General features: G+C 41.7%; 1 protein-coding gene across 1 annotated transcript in view; it reads right to left on the bottom strand.

Annotated features, from left to right (window-relative positions):
* The window catches only part of WASF1 (WASP family member 1), a 171,379-nt gene that overhangs the window by 31,982 nt on the left and 126,994 nt on the right, over positions 1-12,403 (bottom strand). The window contains exon 3 of the mRNA XM_024194279.1: positions 314-448. Coding sequence (XP_024050047.1) covers positions 314-448 — 135 coding nt within the window. The remainder of the gene's footprint in view (positions 1-313; positions 449-12,403) is intronic.

Raw genomic sequence — 12,403 nt, 5'->3', positions numbered from 1 at the left:
GACTTAATTAATAAAAACAAAAATATAATAGATAGTAATGCCATGTCACACTCCTCTATCACCTTCCATCTAAGTCAATGGACGCTGTAGGTGTTCAGCACCCTGGTATGAACATTTTGGGCTGAATGACTTGCTCAAGATCACATAGGAAGTCTGTTGCAGAACTAAGAGGAGAACCTATGCCTCCGGTCCTCAGTCCTGTGCCTTAACCCCAAAATCATCCTTCTTTCCATTTTGCATATCAATTTATTTACAGCACAAATTAAATACTCTTCAATGTAAGAATCACAGTCATGTGTGGAAGTAAACTTACGTTCTTCTTCCTTTGGGTCAAGTTGTGTAACACTGACAGATAAACGGTCCACACGTTCTTGTAAGGAGTTAACCCTGAAGGAGAAACTGTGTGCTTCATTGAAAAGCTCACCAAATATATCTTCAGCATATTTACCTGCAACAGAAAAAGTTGGAAAATCAGAATTCAAGAATGGCACAAGTGATCCAAAATGAATGCTTTTTTAAAAGACTGTCTTTTGAATTACTGTTATGTTAAAAAGATTATTTTTAACAGTTGACAGCATAGGCGCCGACTCCGTGGGTGCTCCGGGGCTGGAGCAACCATGGGGAAAAATTGGTGGGTGCTTAGCACCCACCAGCAGCTCCCCGCCCCCCCATCCCAGCTCACCTCCGCCTCCCTCCCCTGGGCACACAGCGTGCCTGCTTTTCCCCCCGGCTCCCAGCACTTGCGCCGCAAAACAGCTGATTCACGTGGCAAGCGTGGGGAGGGAGGGGGGAGGAGGGGGAACGTGGCGCGCTCAGGGAAGAGGCGGGGCCGGGGCGGGGATTTGGGGAAGGGGTCCAATAGGGGCAGGGAGGGGGCAGAGTTGGGGCGGGGACTTTGGGAAAGGGATTGGAATGGGGGTGGGGTGGGAGTGGGGAAAGGGTGGAGTTGGGACGAGGCCAGGGGGGCGCAAGCACCCACCGGCGCTGGGGAAAGTTGGCGCCTATGGCTGACAGGTATTAAAGGTGCCAATCTTAACAAAAACTTGTAATTACTGAGTTCATTAAGAATGTTAGATGAAAGAAATAGAGAAGTAAAAGGGATTTTATTTGGCTGACAATGTATTTACTAAAAAAAAAATTAATATATCCAATACACTAATGAACAGCTCCTCAGCTGGTGTAAACTGAGGTGGCTACAGTGACATCTGTGCTCAGCTAGGATGATGTATACTATCTGAGGAGCCCTATAACTAGATTAAGTAATCTTTTCAAGTGCAATTAAAAAATACTAAGGTAAACGTGTCAGTTATATAATCTGACAGGTTTTCATAAACAGAAACCCAGGTATTTAGTTTCAGTATAATTTGAATCAGATATTCATAGATACCATTAAAAATAATTATTTTCCTGCTTTGAGTGCTCAATATTGTAGAAACTGACTAACATGCACTGAGTCCTTCCATGGACTTCAGTAGTCAATGGACCTTTCCCTAATAACGCAACCTATAGCCAGGTATCATGTAGAAAGATACAGTACAAAATTCTCCATGTAGTTCTGCTACTCCTCCTCCATCCTAACCTGCAACGCCTTTTACATCTTAAGCCTGTCCTGAGCAGAGTCTGCCAATATTACTACAAATACACCAGACTTGGGGCCACGTTTTCTGAAGACCACAACCTGGACTTGTGTGCATGTATTTCATGTGAAAAGTTTGTTCTTTTAAGATGCCTTTACAAGCATGTCATATAGACTTCTAATTACCCGATCTTTGTAGAATCAGCGAAATGTAGGACTGACAGGAACCTTGATAGGTCAACTAATCCAGTCCCCTACACTGAGGCACAACTAAGTATTACCTAGACCATTTGTGAGAGGTGTTTAATCTACTCTGTTCTTATAAATCTTTAATGACAGAGATTCCACAACCTCCCCAGGTAATTTGTTCCACTGCTTAACTACCCTGACAATTAGGAAGTTTTTCATAATATCTAATCTAGATCTCCCTTGCAGCAATTTAAGCCCCTTACTTCTTGTCCTATCCACAGTGGTTAAGGAGAACAATTTATCACCCTACTCTTTATAACAAACTTTTATGTATTTGAAGACTGTTATGTCCCCCTCAATCTGCTCTTCTCCAGACTAAACAAAACAAGTTTTTTTTAATCTTTCCTCATAGATCATGTTTTCTAGACCCATAATCAATTTTGTTGCTCTCCTTTGGACCTTCTTTAATTTGTCCATGTTTCTCAAAGCATTGCACCCAGAACTGGACACAATACTCCAGTTGATGTCTTATCAGTGCTGACTAGAGTGGAAGAATTATTTCTCTTATCTTGCTTACAACATTCCTGCTAATACATCCCAGGATGATGTTTGCTTTTTTACAACAGTATTAAATTGCTGACTCATATTTAATTTGTGATCCGCTATAACCCCCAGATCTTTGTCTTCAGTACTCCTTCCTAGGTAGTCATTTCCCATTTTGTTATTTGTGCAATCGATTGTTCCTTCCTAAATGTAGTACTTCACATTTGTCCTTAGTGAATTTCATCCTATTTACTTCAGACCATTTCTCCAGTTAGTCAAGATCATTTTGAATTCTAAGGCTGTGCTCCAAAGTGCTTGCAACCCCTCCCAGTTTGGTATCAGCAAAGTTTATAAAAGTGTACTCTCTATGCTATTAACAAAATAATTTATGAAGATATTGAATAGGACCTGACTCCAAACTGATCCCTGTGGGACCACACTCAATATACCCTTCCCAGCTTGATTGTGAACCACTGATAACTATTCTTGGAGTACACTTTTCCAACCAGTTGTGCACTCATTTTCTAGTATAGCGTAGTTCATTTGGAGAAGCAAGAAGTTTAGTGGAGAAGCAAATGGCAATAGCTCCATGGACGCTTGCAACGTCAGACTGCTACTGGTCAATGGAGCATCAATTTGGAGTGGGTAAATCTACCGTGGGATTTGTTGTGATTCAAGTTTGCAGGGCCATCAAAAGACTTCTGCTAAGAAGGGTAGTGACTCTGGGCAACGTGCAAGACATAGTGGATGGTTTTGCCGTGATGGGGTTCCCTAACTGCGGTGGGGAGATAGACGGAACACATATCCCCATCTTGGCACCAGACCACCTTGCCAAAGAGTACATAAACCAAAAGGGGTACTTCTCAATGGTGTTGCGAGCGCTGGTGGATCACAGGGGCCGTTTTACCAACACCAACGTGGGATGGTCGGGAAAGGTGCATGACGCAGGCATCTTTAGGAACACAGGTCTTTTCAAAAAGCTGTAAGCAGGGACTTTCTTTCCAGACTGCAAAATAACCATTGGTGATGTTGAAATCCCAATCGTGATCCTGGGAGACCCAGCTTATCTAAGGTATAAGATATTACTCAACAAAAGAACCTACTCAGCAAAGAGAGAATTTACTAATTTATTTGATTCCCACAGAACTCTAATCATTGCTAAATCTTTATTCTTAAACTGTAGGTGATGAGTAATTCCATTGTAGTGACTATGAGTTATTCATATCCTGCACGCAGAGAACTGGGTTCCTAGTGGTGAACAAATGGTTACTAACCTTCCGTAGCTGTTGTTCTCCAAAATGTGTAATCTAGGACCAAACATTGAGGAAGCGGGAAAGGTAGTTTACAAACATGGGCAGAGGGAAACCACAGAAGCAATAGTCCTAGCAGCGGAGTCTGCCGCATCCAGTGCAGCCTGTAGTGAAGTTCTTGCTACAGATTTCCCCTCATCAACTAAAGAGAACTCCTGTCTAGCAACCTCCAGCAACATGTCCCTAAACTTTAACATGGAGTCCCAAACATTACAATCATAATGTCCCAAAGAGTTAGTTGGTTGGCAATTCCGATTTGCAATCCCTCAGTAGAATAAACTTTTCTACCAAATATATCTAGGTTCTTTTGCATCGTTTGATTTGGGAATTGCTGCTTGTTGTCCCTGCCGTTCCCATTCATTGGCTGCTGGCACCACCAGAGAGCCTGGTGGGGATGAAAGTATAGATATTCAACCCCTTGGGAGGGTATATAATATTTACATTCAGCCCTTTTTGAAGTGGGAGGAAGGGATGAAGGGATCTTCCAGAAAGATTAACGGGCTTCATAATTACCTCTTTAATAGATAAGGATACCTGTGAAGGCCCTGTGGTGGCTAAAATATCAATAAAGTGGTCTGAGGACTTCTTAACCTCCTCTACCTGGATCCCCAAACTTACCCTCTTCAATAGCTGTTATGAGTTTTATAATCATCAGGATGAGGTGAGATGCCTCCCAAGGAAATTGCCTCATCAGAAGAGGAGAATGAAGAAGCCAGCACAAGCTGAGGCTGTGCCTCCTCCACTAGCTGTCCAGCAGGACCCTCCTGAACTGCCTCTTGCTGCTTGGCTCTGGGGAACACCTGGTGTATGACCTAGAAACCAGGGGGAGTCCCCCAAGTTCCAAAAGGGCCACTACTAGACCAGTAGTGAGCCCCCGTGACTCCCCGGCCACATGCCTGATCCTATTCCAGCTGGAGGATCCCAAGGCACCCCAGGGTAGTAACACCTCAGTGGAGAGTAATGAGACCAGCTCCCATGGATGCGAAATATAGGAGCCAATTTTCAATTCAGAGGTGAATGAATCCCTCTATTGACCAAGGGAGAGGGGGGCTGCCCCCACTCTAAGGCAATGGAGTTTGTTGCAGAACTGAGGGTCGCACCAATGATACTGGCACCCCTTTGTCTGCTGGTACCAAGAGCGCAGTCTCCTGCACTCTCAGGGATACTGGTACTGATAGGCTCAAAACATCTCTCTCTGCCGCAAACATCTCCAGTGTGGTCCGTAACGAGATGGTCCCAGAATGCTGAGGTACTACAGGCCTCAGACTTGACGGTACTTTCTTGGGTGCAAGAGTCAATGGTATCAGTTTCTGTGCTACCAATGAAGAGGAGTGCTTGGGTTTCGGTTGCACGCTACTTATCCCCATGCTTAGACGATGACCTCCCTCTCTCAGTGGTGCCGGCGACCTTCCTCTCTCGGTAGTCAGTTTAGAGGTCTGATGCCACTTCTTAGGCACTGGGGAGGGCAAATGGTGCCAGGCACATTCCTAACTGATGTCGAAGTACTCAGTGCTGAGTCTGAATGGCTGGGCTTTGATGGAGGTCTCAGGGCCTCCTCCATAAGCAAAAACTTTAGGCTGGCTTCTCTGTCTTAGGCATAGAGTGAGGCATAGAATTTGAAAATTTGGCAACAATCCTGAATATGAGCTTCCCCAAAACACTTCAAGCAGCTTGAGTGAGAGTTACTCACAGGCATCAGCCTAGCGCAAGAGATGCAGGGTTTGAAGCCAGGTGACCCAGGCATTCGTGGGTACCCAGAAATGGAAACCCCAAAATTGGGGACCAAAAAAGAAACTAATTCTATCTACACTATTAACTAAATACTAATCAACAATAAAACCAGAAAACTACAATAAATTTACAATGAGAACACAGAGCACTTGCTAATGCAAGCGAAGCAATTCCAATTACCATCATGGGTGCTAAGAAGGGACTGAGGGGGCTTGGGGTTAGCTGGGCCTTTATACTTCGGCATGCAGTGGCCCACGGCAGCAGGGTGATTTGTGTGCAGCCCTGCACAACTCTGAGGTTCCTTGGTATTATAAAGTTAGTCAAAAAATTAAATAACTTTCTAATTGTAAGAAACACAGAAAAAAATCATAAGACATCAAGAAGTGTAACAGTATTATTGTGTGTTTATCTTTTAAAGTTTTAAACCAATATTCTAACCACTCAGGCAAATTTGAGAACATGACAGACACTAGTAATGTTTTCAATACCATCATGATTTATCAATGTGGTTTTATACGTAACAGTCACTTTCACAAGAGTCGAGCATGTGAAAAACTTCCAGACCATTGCTGCTTATAATGTCTCATATCAGAGGAGTTAAGGAAGATATGAAAAGCTGACTGGCATTTGTTTGTAGATATCTCAAACTCTATCTGTGGCTCAGAAAAAAAACCTATGAGATACATGGAATCCTAGGCACTAAAGCAGAGTGACCGAGAATTAGCACCAAATCTTTTTTATCGTGACTCCAAACTAGGGTAATCTTTTTGTTTTGAAAAGGCAGATCGGGGACAAGAAGCCACTCACACACTACAAAAGGTACAAATCATTCAGCAAACTCTGCAGCTCTTCACATTTAAAAACACCAGTTACAAATCCAGGAAAGCTTTAAATAGACTGCAACAGCAATCTTTTAAAACTCATTTTATAGTCGTTACATATATCTGCAAGACAGCATAGAAATTCATAAAAGAAACACTGTTTACCTTTCCTATAGCTACTGCCAACCACTAATATAAAAAATCATTTAGGCTGAACTGATTTGGACAGGTTTGTATATCTCAACGTACAAGGCTATTTAGAGGGCATAGGGGTTTATTTTAACTACCTGACTTACTTCTAAACGACTGGACTATTCAATTATATCATCCTTTATGTAAGTACCAAAACCAGTACTTCCAGGGGTTATACATTCAGATAATGAGTCCAGAAGGAACCACTGTGATCATCTAGCCTGAACTTCTGTATAACACAGGCCATCACGGCTCCCCAAAGTGACTGTCAATATAGTGAAGTAGTGGATTTTACTGCAAAGCATGCAGCATGATTAGTATTGGGGTTATTTATTAAGAAAGGGAAGGGTCATGTTGGGTTATTTTAATCCTACTTCACTTGGAACAGCATTATTGCAGGAAAATGTCTGCCACTTTGAAAAGTTTTTGCCTAATGTCTATTTTCAGTCAGTGGCATCTTTTCTTCATATCATTTATGTAGCAGTGTGAGACAATTATCTCATGCAGTGATTTGTTCCAGTGATATCACCTCATATACATAACTTTATTTGTGTATAAGTCACATAAACCATTGTCTTTTGTTAGCATCTGGGTAGTATTTTACTTCATTTGTACAGGAAATTGTTTGAGAGATGAACAGAATTTGGAGGCAATGTCTCCACAGCTATGCTAAAATAATAATAGTTATTTCCTGGATTTTAACAAATATGCAAGCAAAAAGGATGAACTCTGCTCTTGTGATTGGTTGCCATTTACTCACTAAAAATGTAAAGGAGATATGAGGCAGAGATTAGGAAAAAAACATTTGTGATTTTCAAGTGCATCTTGATTATAGATAATGAGTGTTTTAGCAGTAATTTGAGTACCTCTGAAAATGGCAATATACTCTGATCTTCAACTTACAGTACTTGGTAATTGCTTTCATCACATATTACACATGAAAAAATCCAGGCTTTTTGCAGTTGATGAAGCCTTTTAAAAATTTCTAGTGTGCTTTCTTCTATAAAAATAAGCAGGGTACTTTTTATGAGTTTCTTAAATCAAGTTCTTAAGAAACTTTCCATGATTCTTTCATAGGCTTGTAAACCTCCAAAGGTAGGGTCAATATAGCTTTCACTTCAGTAAACCAGGAAAGAAGAAAACCCATTCTGAATTTAGGCGTGGGAGTGTCACCATTAATTTTATTATGCCCACCAATCAAATTCTGAACCAGGTCTGAACTAAAAGTTAATCTTGGTCACACAGATCTGAGAGAAATAAGCTACATAGTGTAAATTCAAACCTTAATTTGTGTTGCAGCTCTGTCTTCTGTGTGAATCCTCCACACAATGCTGTACTACACTAATTCTAATCACAGGTGTCACTTTTGGTCAAGCTTGTGATATTTTAAAATGTCACAAGTAAATAATGGAAAAAGAGAATCAATACAGTTTGGGTGTGTCGTTATTCTGAATGATCAATTCTGAATTCTCCTATTTATTTCATTCATATAAAAAGACGGTTACCTGCCTTTTGTAACTGTTGTTCTTCGAGATGTGTTGCTCATGTCCATTACAATAGTTGTGCGTGTGTGTGCATGATCGTCAGAAGTTTTTACCCTAGCGATACCTATTGGGTCGGCTGTGGAGCCCCCTGGAGTGGCGCCTTTGTGGCGGTGTATATAGGTCCCTGACAACCCACTGCCTGCTCAGTTCCTTCTTGCCGGAATACTCCGACAGAGGGGAGGTGGGCGGGATTAATATCGCACGGCTCGAACCCCTGGGGCTGCGGCATGCCCCGGCGACAGGGAAAAATATTGGGGGGGGGAGGAACCCCCCAACTTAAACGTACTAACGAACTGACTAAGATAGTGAAGGATAACAACTATATACAGGGAAAACCACAAGGAAGCACTTGCTAAAGCAAGAGACCAGTTGCTCCAACAACCGTCACTGGCGGTAAGAAGGAACTGAGCAGGCAGTGGGTCAGCAGGGACCTATATATACACCACCACAAAGGCGCCACTCCAGGAGGCTCCACAGCCGACCCGACGGGTACCGCTAGGGTAAAAACTTCTGATGATCGTGCATGCAGCGTGCTCAAACACACCTATTGGAATGGACTTGAGCAATCACTTGAAGAAGAATAGGGCTCTACCAAATTCATGACCATGAAAAACGCGTCATGGACTGTGAAATCTGGTCTTTTGTGTGCTTTTACATTATACTATACAGATTTCATGGGGGAGACCAGCATTTCTCAAATTGGGGGTCCTGACCCCAAATGGAGTTGCAGGGAGGGATCACAAGATTATTTGGGGAGGGAGGGGTCATGATAAGGCCACCCTTACTTTTGCACTGCCTTCGGAGCTGGGCAGCTGGAGGGTGTCAGCTGCTGACTGAAGGCCCAGCTCTGCAGCAGCAGCGCAGAAATAAGGGTGGCAATATCATACCATAGCATGCCATTCTTACTTCGGCGCTGCTGCTGGCAACGGCTCTGCCTTCAGAGCTGGGCTTCCAGCCAGCAGCTGCCGCTCTCCAACTGCCCAGCTCTGAAGGCAGCGCCGCCACCAGCAGCAGCGCAGAAGTAAGGGTAGCAGTACCGCAACAATAACTTTGTGACCCCCCCCCAATAACCTACAATAACCTTGCAACCCGCCCACAACTCCTTTTTGGGTCAGGACCCCTACAATTACAACACTGTGAAATTTCAGATTTAAATGGCTGAAAATCATGAAATTTACTATTTTTAAAATCCCCCGACTGTGAAATTGACCAAAATGGACCATGAATTTGGTAGGGCCCTACATATAAAAGTTGACAAAGTATAGTTGAATTTTATGTGAATAATAATCAGAATGCAATACCTATTGGTGCCAAGTGCTTTCTTATGTCTTGAGCATGCAGGGGTTTTTTTGTTTTGTTTTCAAATCCCTATTCTTAATCATTAATTTATGTACATCCTTCATGCTAGATAAGATGTTGAACTCTTCAAGTGAGGTTACAGATGCTCTTTTATTGGTGCAGCCAAAATCCCAGTGCTTGACTACAAGATGTTGGGAAGCCATGGCACTACCAATACTGACAGTGCCTCAATGGGGGTATGGCTGAGTGTAGACAAAGTCCTGCCCCCTTCCACAAAAGTTGGGAGCACACACTGAACTCTTTTACAGTGTCACTAGATGGAGATCACTGGTCTTCTTTCGCACACCATTTGAAGAACCTTGCTGGATTATAGGTAACAGGGTACCAATCCTTGAAACAGAAGGTCATCTTAAAGGAGTGAGGACTAGTGACTTTGACATGAGTTTCAGGTATCAATGACAAAAATCAATGTCGTGCAACCACAATTATTCATGCTCACTCCTTGAACATTTTCTTCGATGCTCTAGCTATGAGAGAAGTGATTGGGGAAGGACACAGAACAAGAAACGATAAGGAAGACAGCCGTGCTGCTTGATATTGCCACTTTCACCAGAATAGACTGTCAATCAGGGTGGAATATGAGAAACCTTGAGCTTCACTTGACTAGCTATAAAATGCTCCTCTACACAAGAGAAACAAAGTGACCCTGCCACTGTGGCCTACAAGAGACCAATATAGTGTTACAGCAGATCTCACTCCCATGGACTCATAAGCCGTTTTGGTGATGAGAAAACAGAAGATCCTGAACCCACTCCTGAAAAGCATCTGACCTCCTTATGTGCTTTGCTTCAGATGACAGAATTCACTGGACCAGTACAGCAACCTAATTCACTTACTTCATTCTCCATCAACTAGGAGTTCCTGTGGGATAGCAGAATACATGGGGCTGAAAGTTGCAGATCAAGTGTGCTGCTGAGCACAATAATGGAGATTTGTAGCCAGTCCTACAGCCACATTAGCAGATCAGGACCTCCTACTAGCTGACGAAATATACAAGGCACAATATCAGGGACAAATGATTTGCAGCCATTAGAAAGCCAGATTCTTTATTGCTTTGAGCCCTCTGTAGATTGGTTAATGGGAAATGCCTAAAAGCTGCTGAGGCACTGTCCCCTTTTAAGAGCTGTCCTGACTGAAAAAGTGTAAAAAACAAAACAAAACAAAACAAAAAAATTCTAAAATGAATAAAATATTCCCAGAACTCAGTTCTCAAAGTTGGCCAGGAGATATTCCAGACCAGCAAGAAGGTTGCTTCTATCTGCTACAGATAGGAAAAAACTGAAGAGGGACATCCAGGAAGTTCCTAATATATGAAGGCTTCATAATAAAAATAATAAACAGCCAAAATATTCAGCTCGTGCTCAGTAAACAAATATATTATTAACTTCTCAAGACAAAACTACTCTTCAGGATGGTACCATACCAGGTGCAAATCAGCAAAATGGATCCACAGGTCCAATAAAGTTAGAAGTTTTGGCATATCATCTTGATGAAATTCTACTGTAGACATTATCGTAGATAGGACATTTTTGAGTTGCAGCATGGTTTTAAACCCAGGAAACCTAGGACTGCGTATAGCACTGTTGTCCCTGCTCTAAAGCACAAACTATTGGCAAGCTGTCTCAACCTTTAGTGTGGACAGATCAAATACTGACTATATGTATTCATTTTCAACTTACTATCTTACAGTGCCCAAAACTATTTTACACACTTTACAGTATGCGTAAATTGTCCCTGCCTCAAATTTCTTACAAATCTAATTTCACAAATGAGAGAGACAACAAAGCAGTGAAGTGTAGATGTAAGGATGAAGGAAAGCCCATAGCAATTACAAAGTTACTCAGCAAAGACATATGCATTGTACAGTTGAAAATATTTTGTCAGTTGCTTTCCTAAATATGTCAAAATAAAAAATGTCTTTTTGCGGCCAAATCACTAGAAATCGGTCTGAAGAAGTGGAGGGTGGCAGCTTAGCAAACCAGTTTGGGAAGGAACTCCTCACTATGCAGGCCAAAAACAACTGCTAAACCTCATATGCATTTATGAACTTATCAACAAATAAAGTTTCCAACTCTCAAAAAAAGGTACAGAAGAAAAATTGTTCAAACACTTATTCTTGCAGAGAATCAGCCACAGGGGGTGACAGAGGCTCTAAAGCTATTATATGCTTTCCTTAATAAAGTCTTATGTCTCAGAGTTCTCCATCCAGCCTTTTATTTGCTCCACAGCCTCAATTGTATACTGGTTCTGGTCCAAAAATGTATTAACTTCTGTTGTAGTTCCAGAAAGGTAATTATCTTTATCAGACATAATTCCCTACATTGAGAACAAATGTTTTTAATGTAGGTATTACCCAATATGTGATTCCTAAAACAAAGATTAGACAAAATATTCTCATGTGCTTTTCTTTGTGTAATTTGACTGGACTTTGGGTTTAGTCAATATCACTGTTTCCCCTGCATAATCAGTCAGTGAGTTTCTTCTTTTCATATGGGTGTTTTACACAGCTATAAGGGAGTTATTTTTTTTAAATAGGAATGTGTAACTGTAAACATTTTGCAGGACAACTCAATGGCAGGTGTAGTACTGGACACTGCTTTTAATTCATTTTTTGAAACTCACTAGATTTCCACATGGCAACCTCACTTTCAGGATTTCAAAATCATCTTTCTCAAAATGAGTCACAAGTTGTTAAGTCAATAAGGGGCACATTATTAACACAATTTCCATCAGTGGCTCTCCTCTTATTTTCTTAAGGAGTAATAACCTCATAATTTTCCATCTTATTGGTTCTGAAGGATTCACTAAACCAAATGATTCAAGCTAGCATTTGGTAAAAATTCAACATTTTTGGTGCTGAACACCTATAGGCTGTCAGTTCTTATTTGTAATTTTTTTTTTTAATTAAAAATATCCTCACTTTAGGATCCCCATCCCTTCAAGGGACAATTTTAGAAACAAAAAAGATGCTTTCCACCAACCTAATTCTAGCACCGAGAGTCTCATGGCTTGCCTGTACAGAGACTTAGTGCGTGACAAGCTGGAGGGTGAATCTACCCTGCCCTAGCCTGCTGTGCATTAAGTAGTTATGTGGACCCTGCTGCCGTGCACTAAAAGTTCTGTAAGGAATAGATTCAT

The sequence above is a fragment of the Terrapene carolina genome, unplaced genomic scaffold, assembly GCF_002925995.2.
Source record: "Terrapene carolina triunguis isolate 2854851 unplaced genomic scaffold, T_m_triunguis-2.0 Scaffold42, whole genome shotgun sequence".
NCBI classification, from domain to species: Eukaryota; Metazoa; Chordata; order Testudines; family Emydidae; genus Terrapene; species Terrapene triunguis.
The sequence above is the reverse complement of the archived record's forward strand: the minus strand, read 5'-3'. Positions and strand labels throughout refer to the sequence as shown.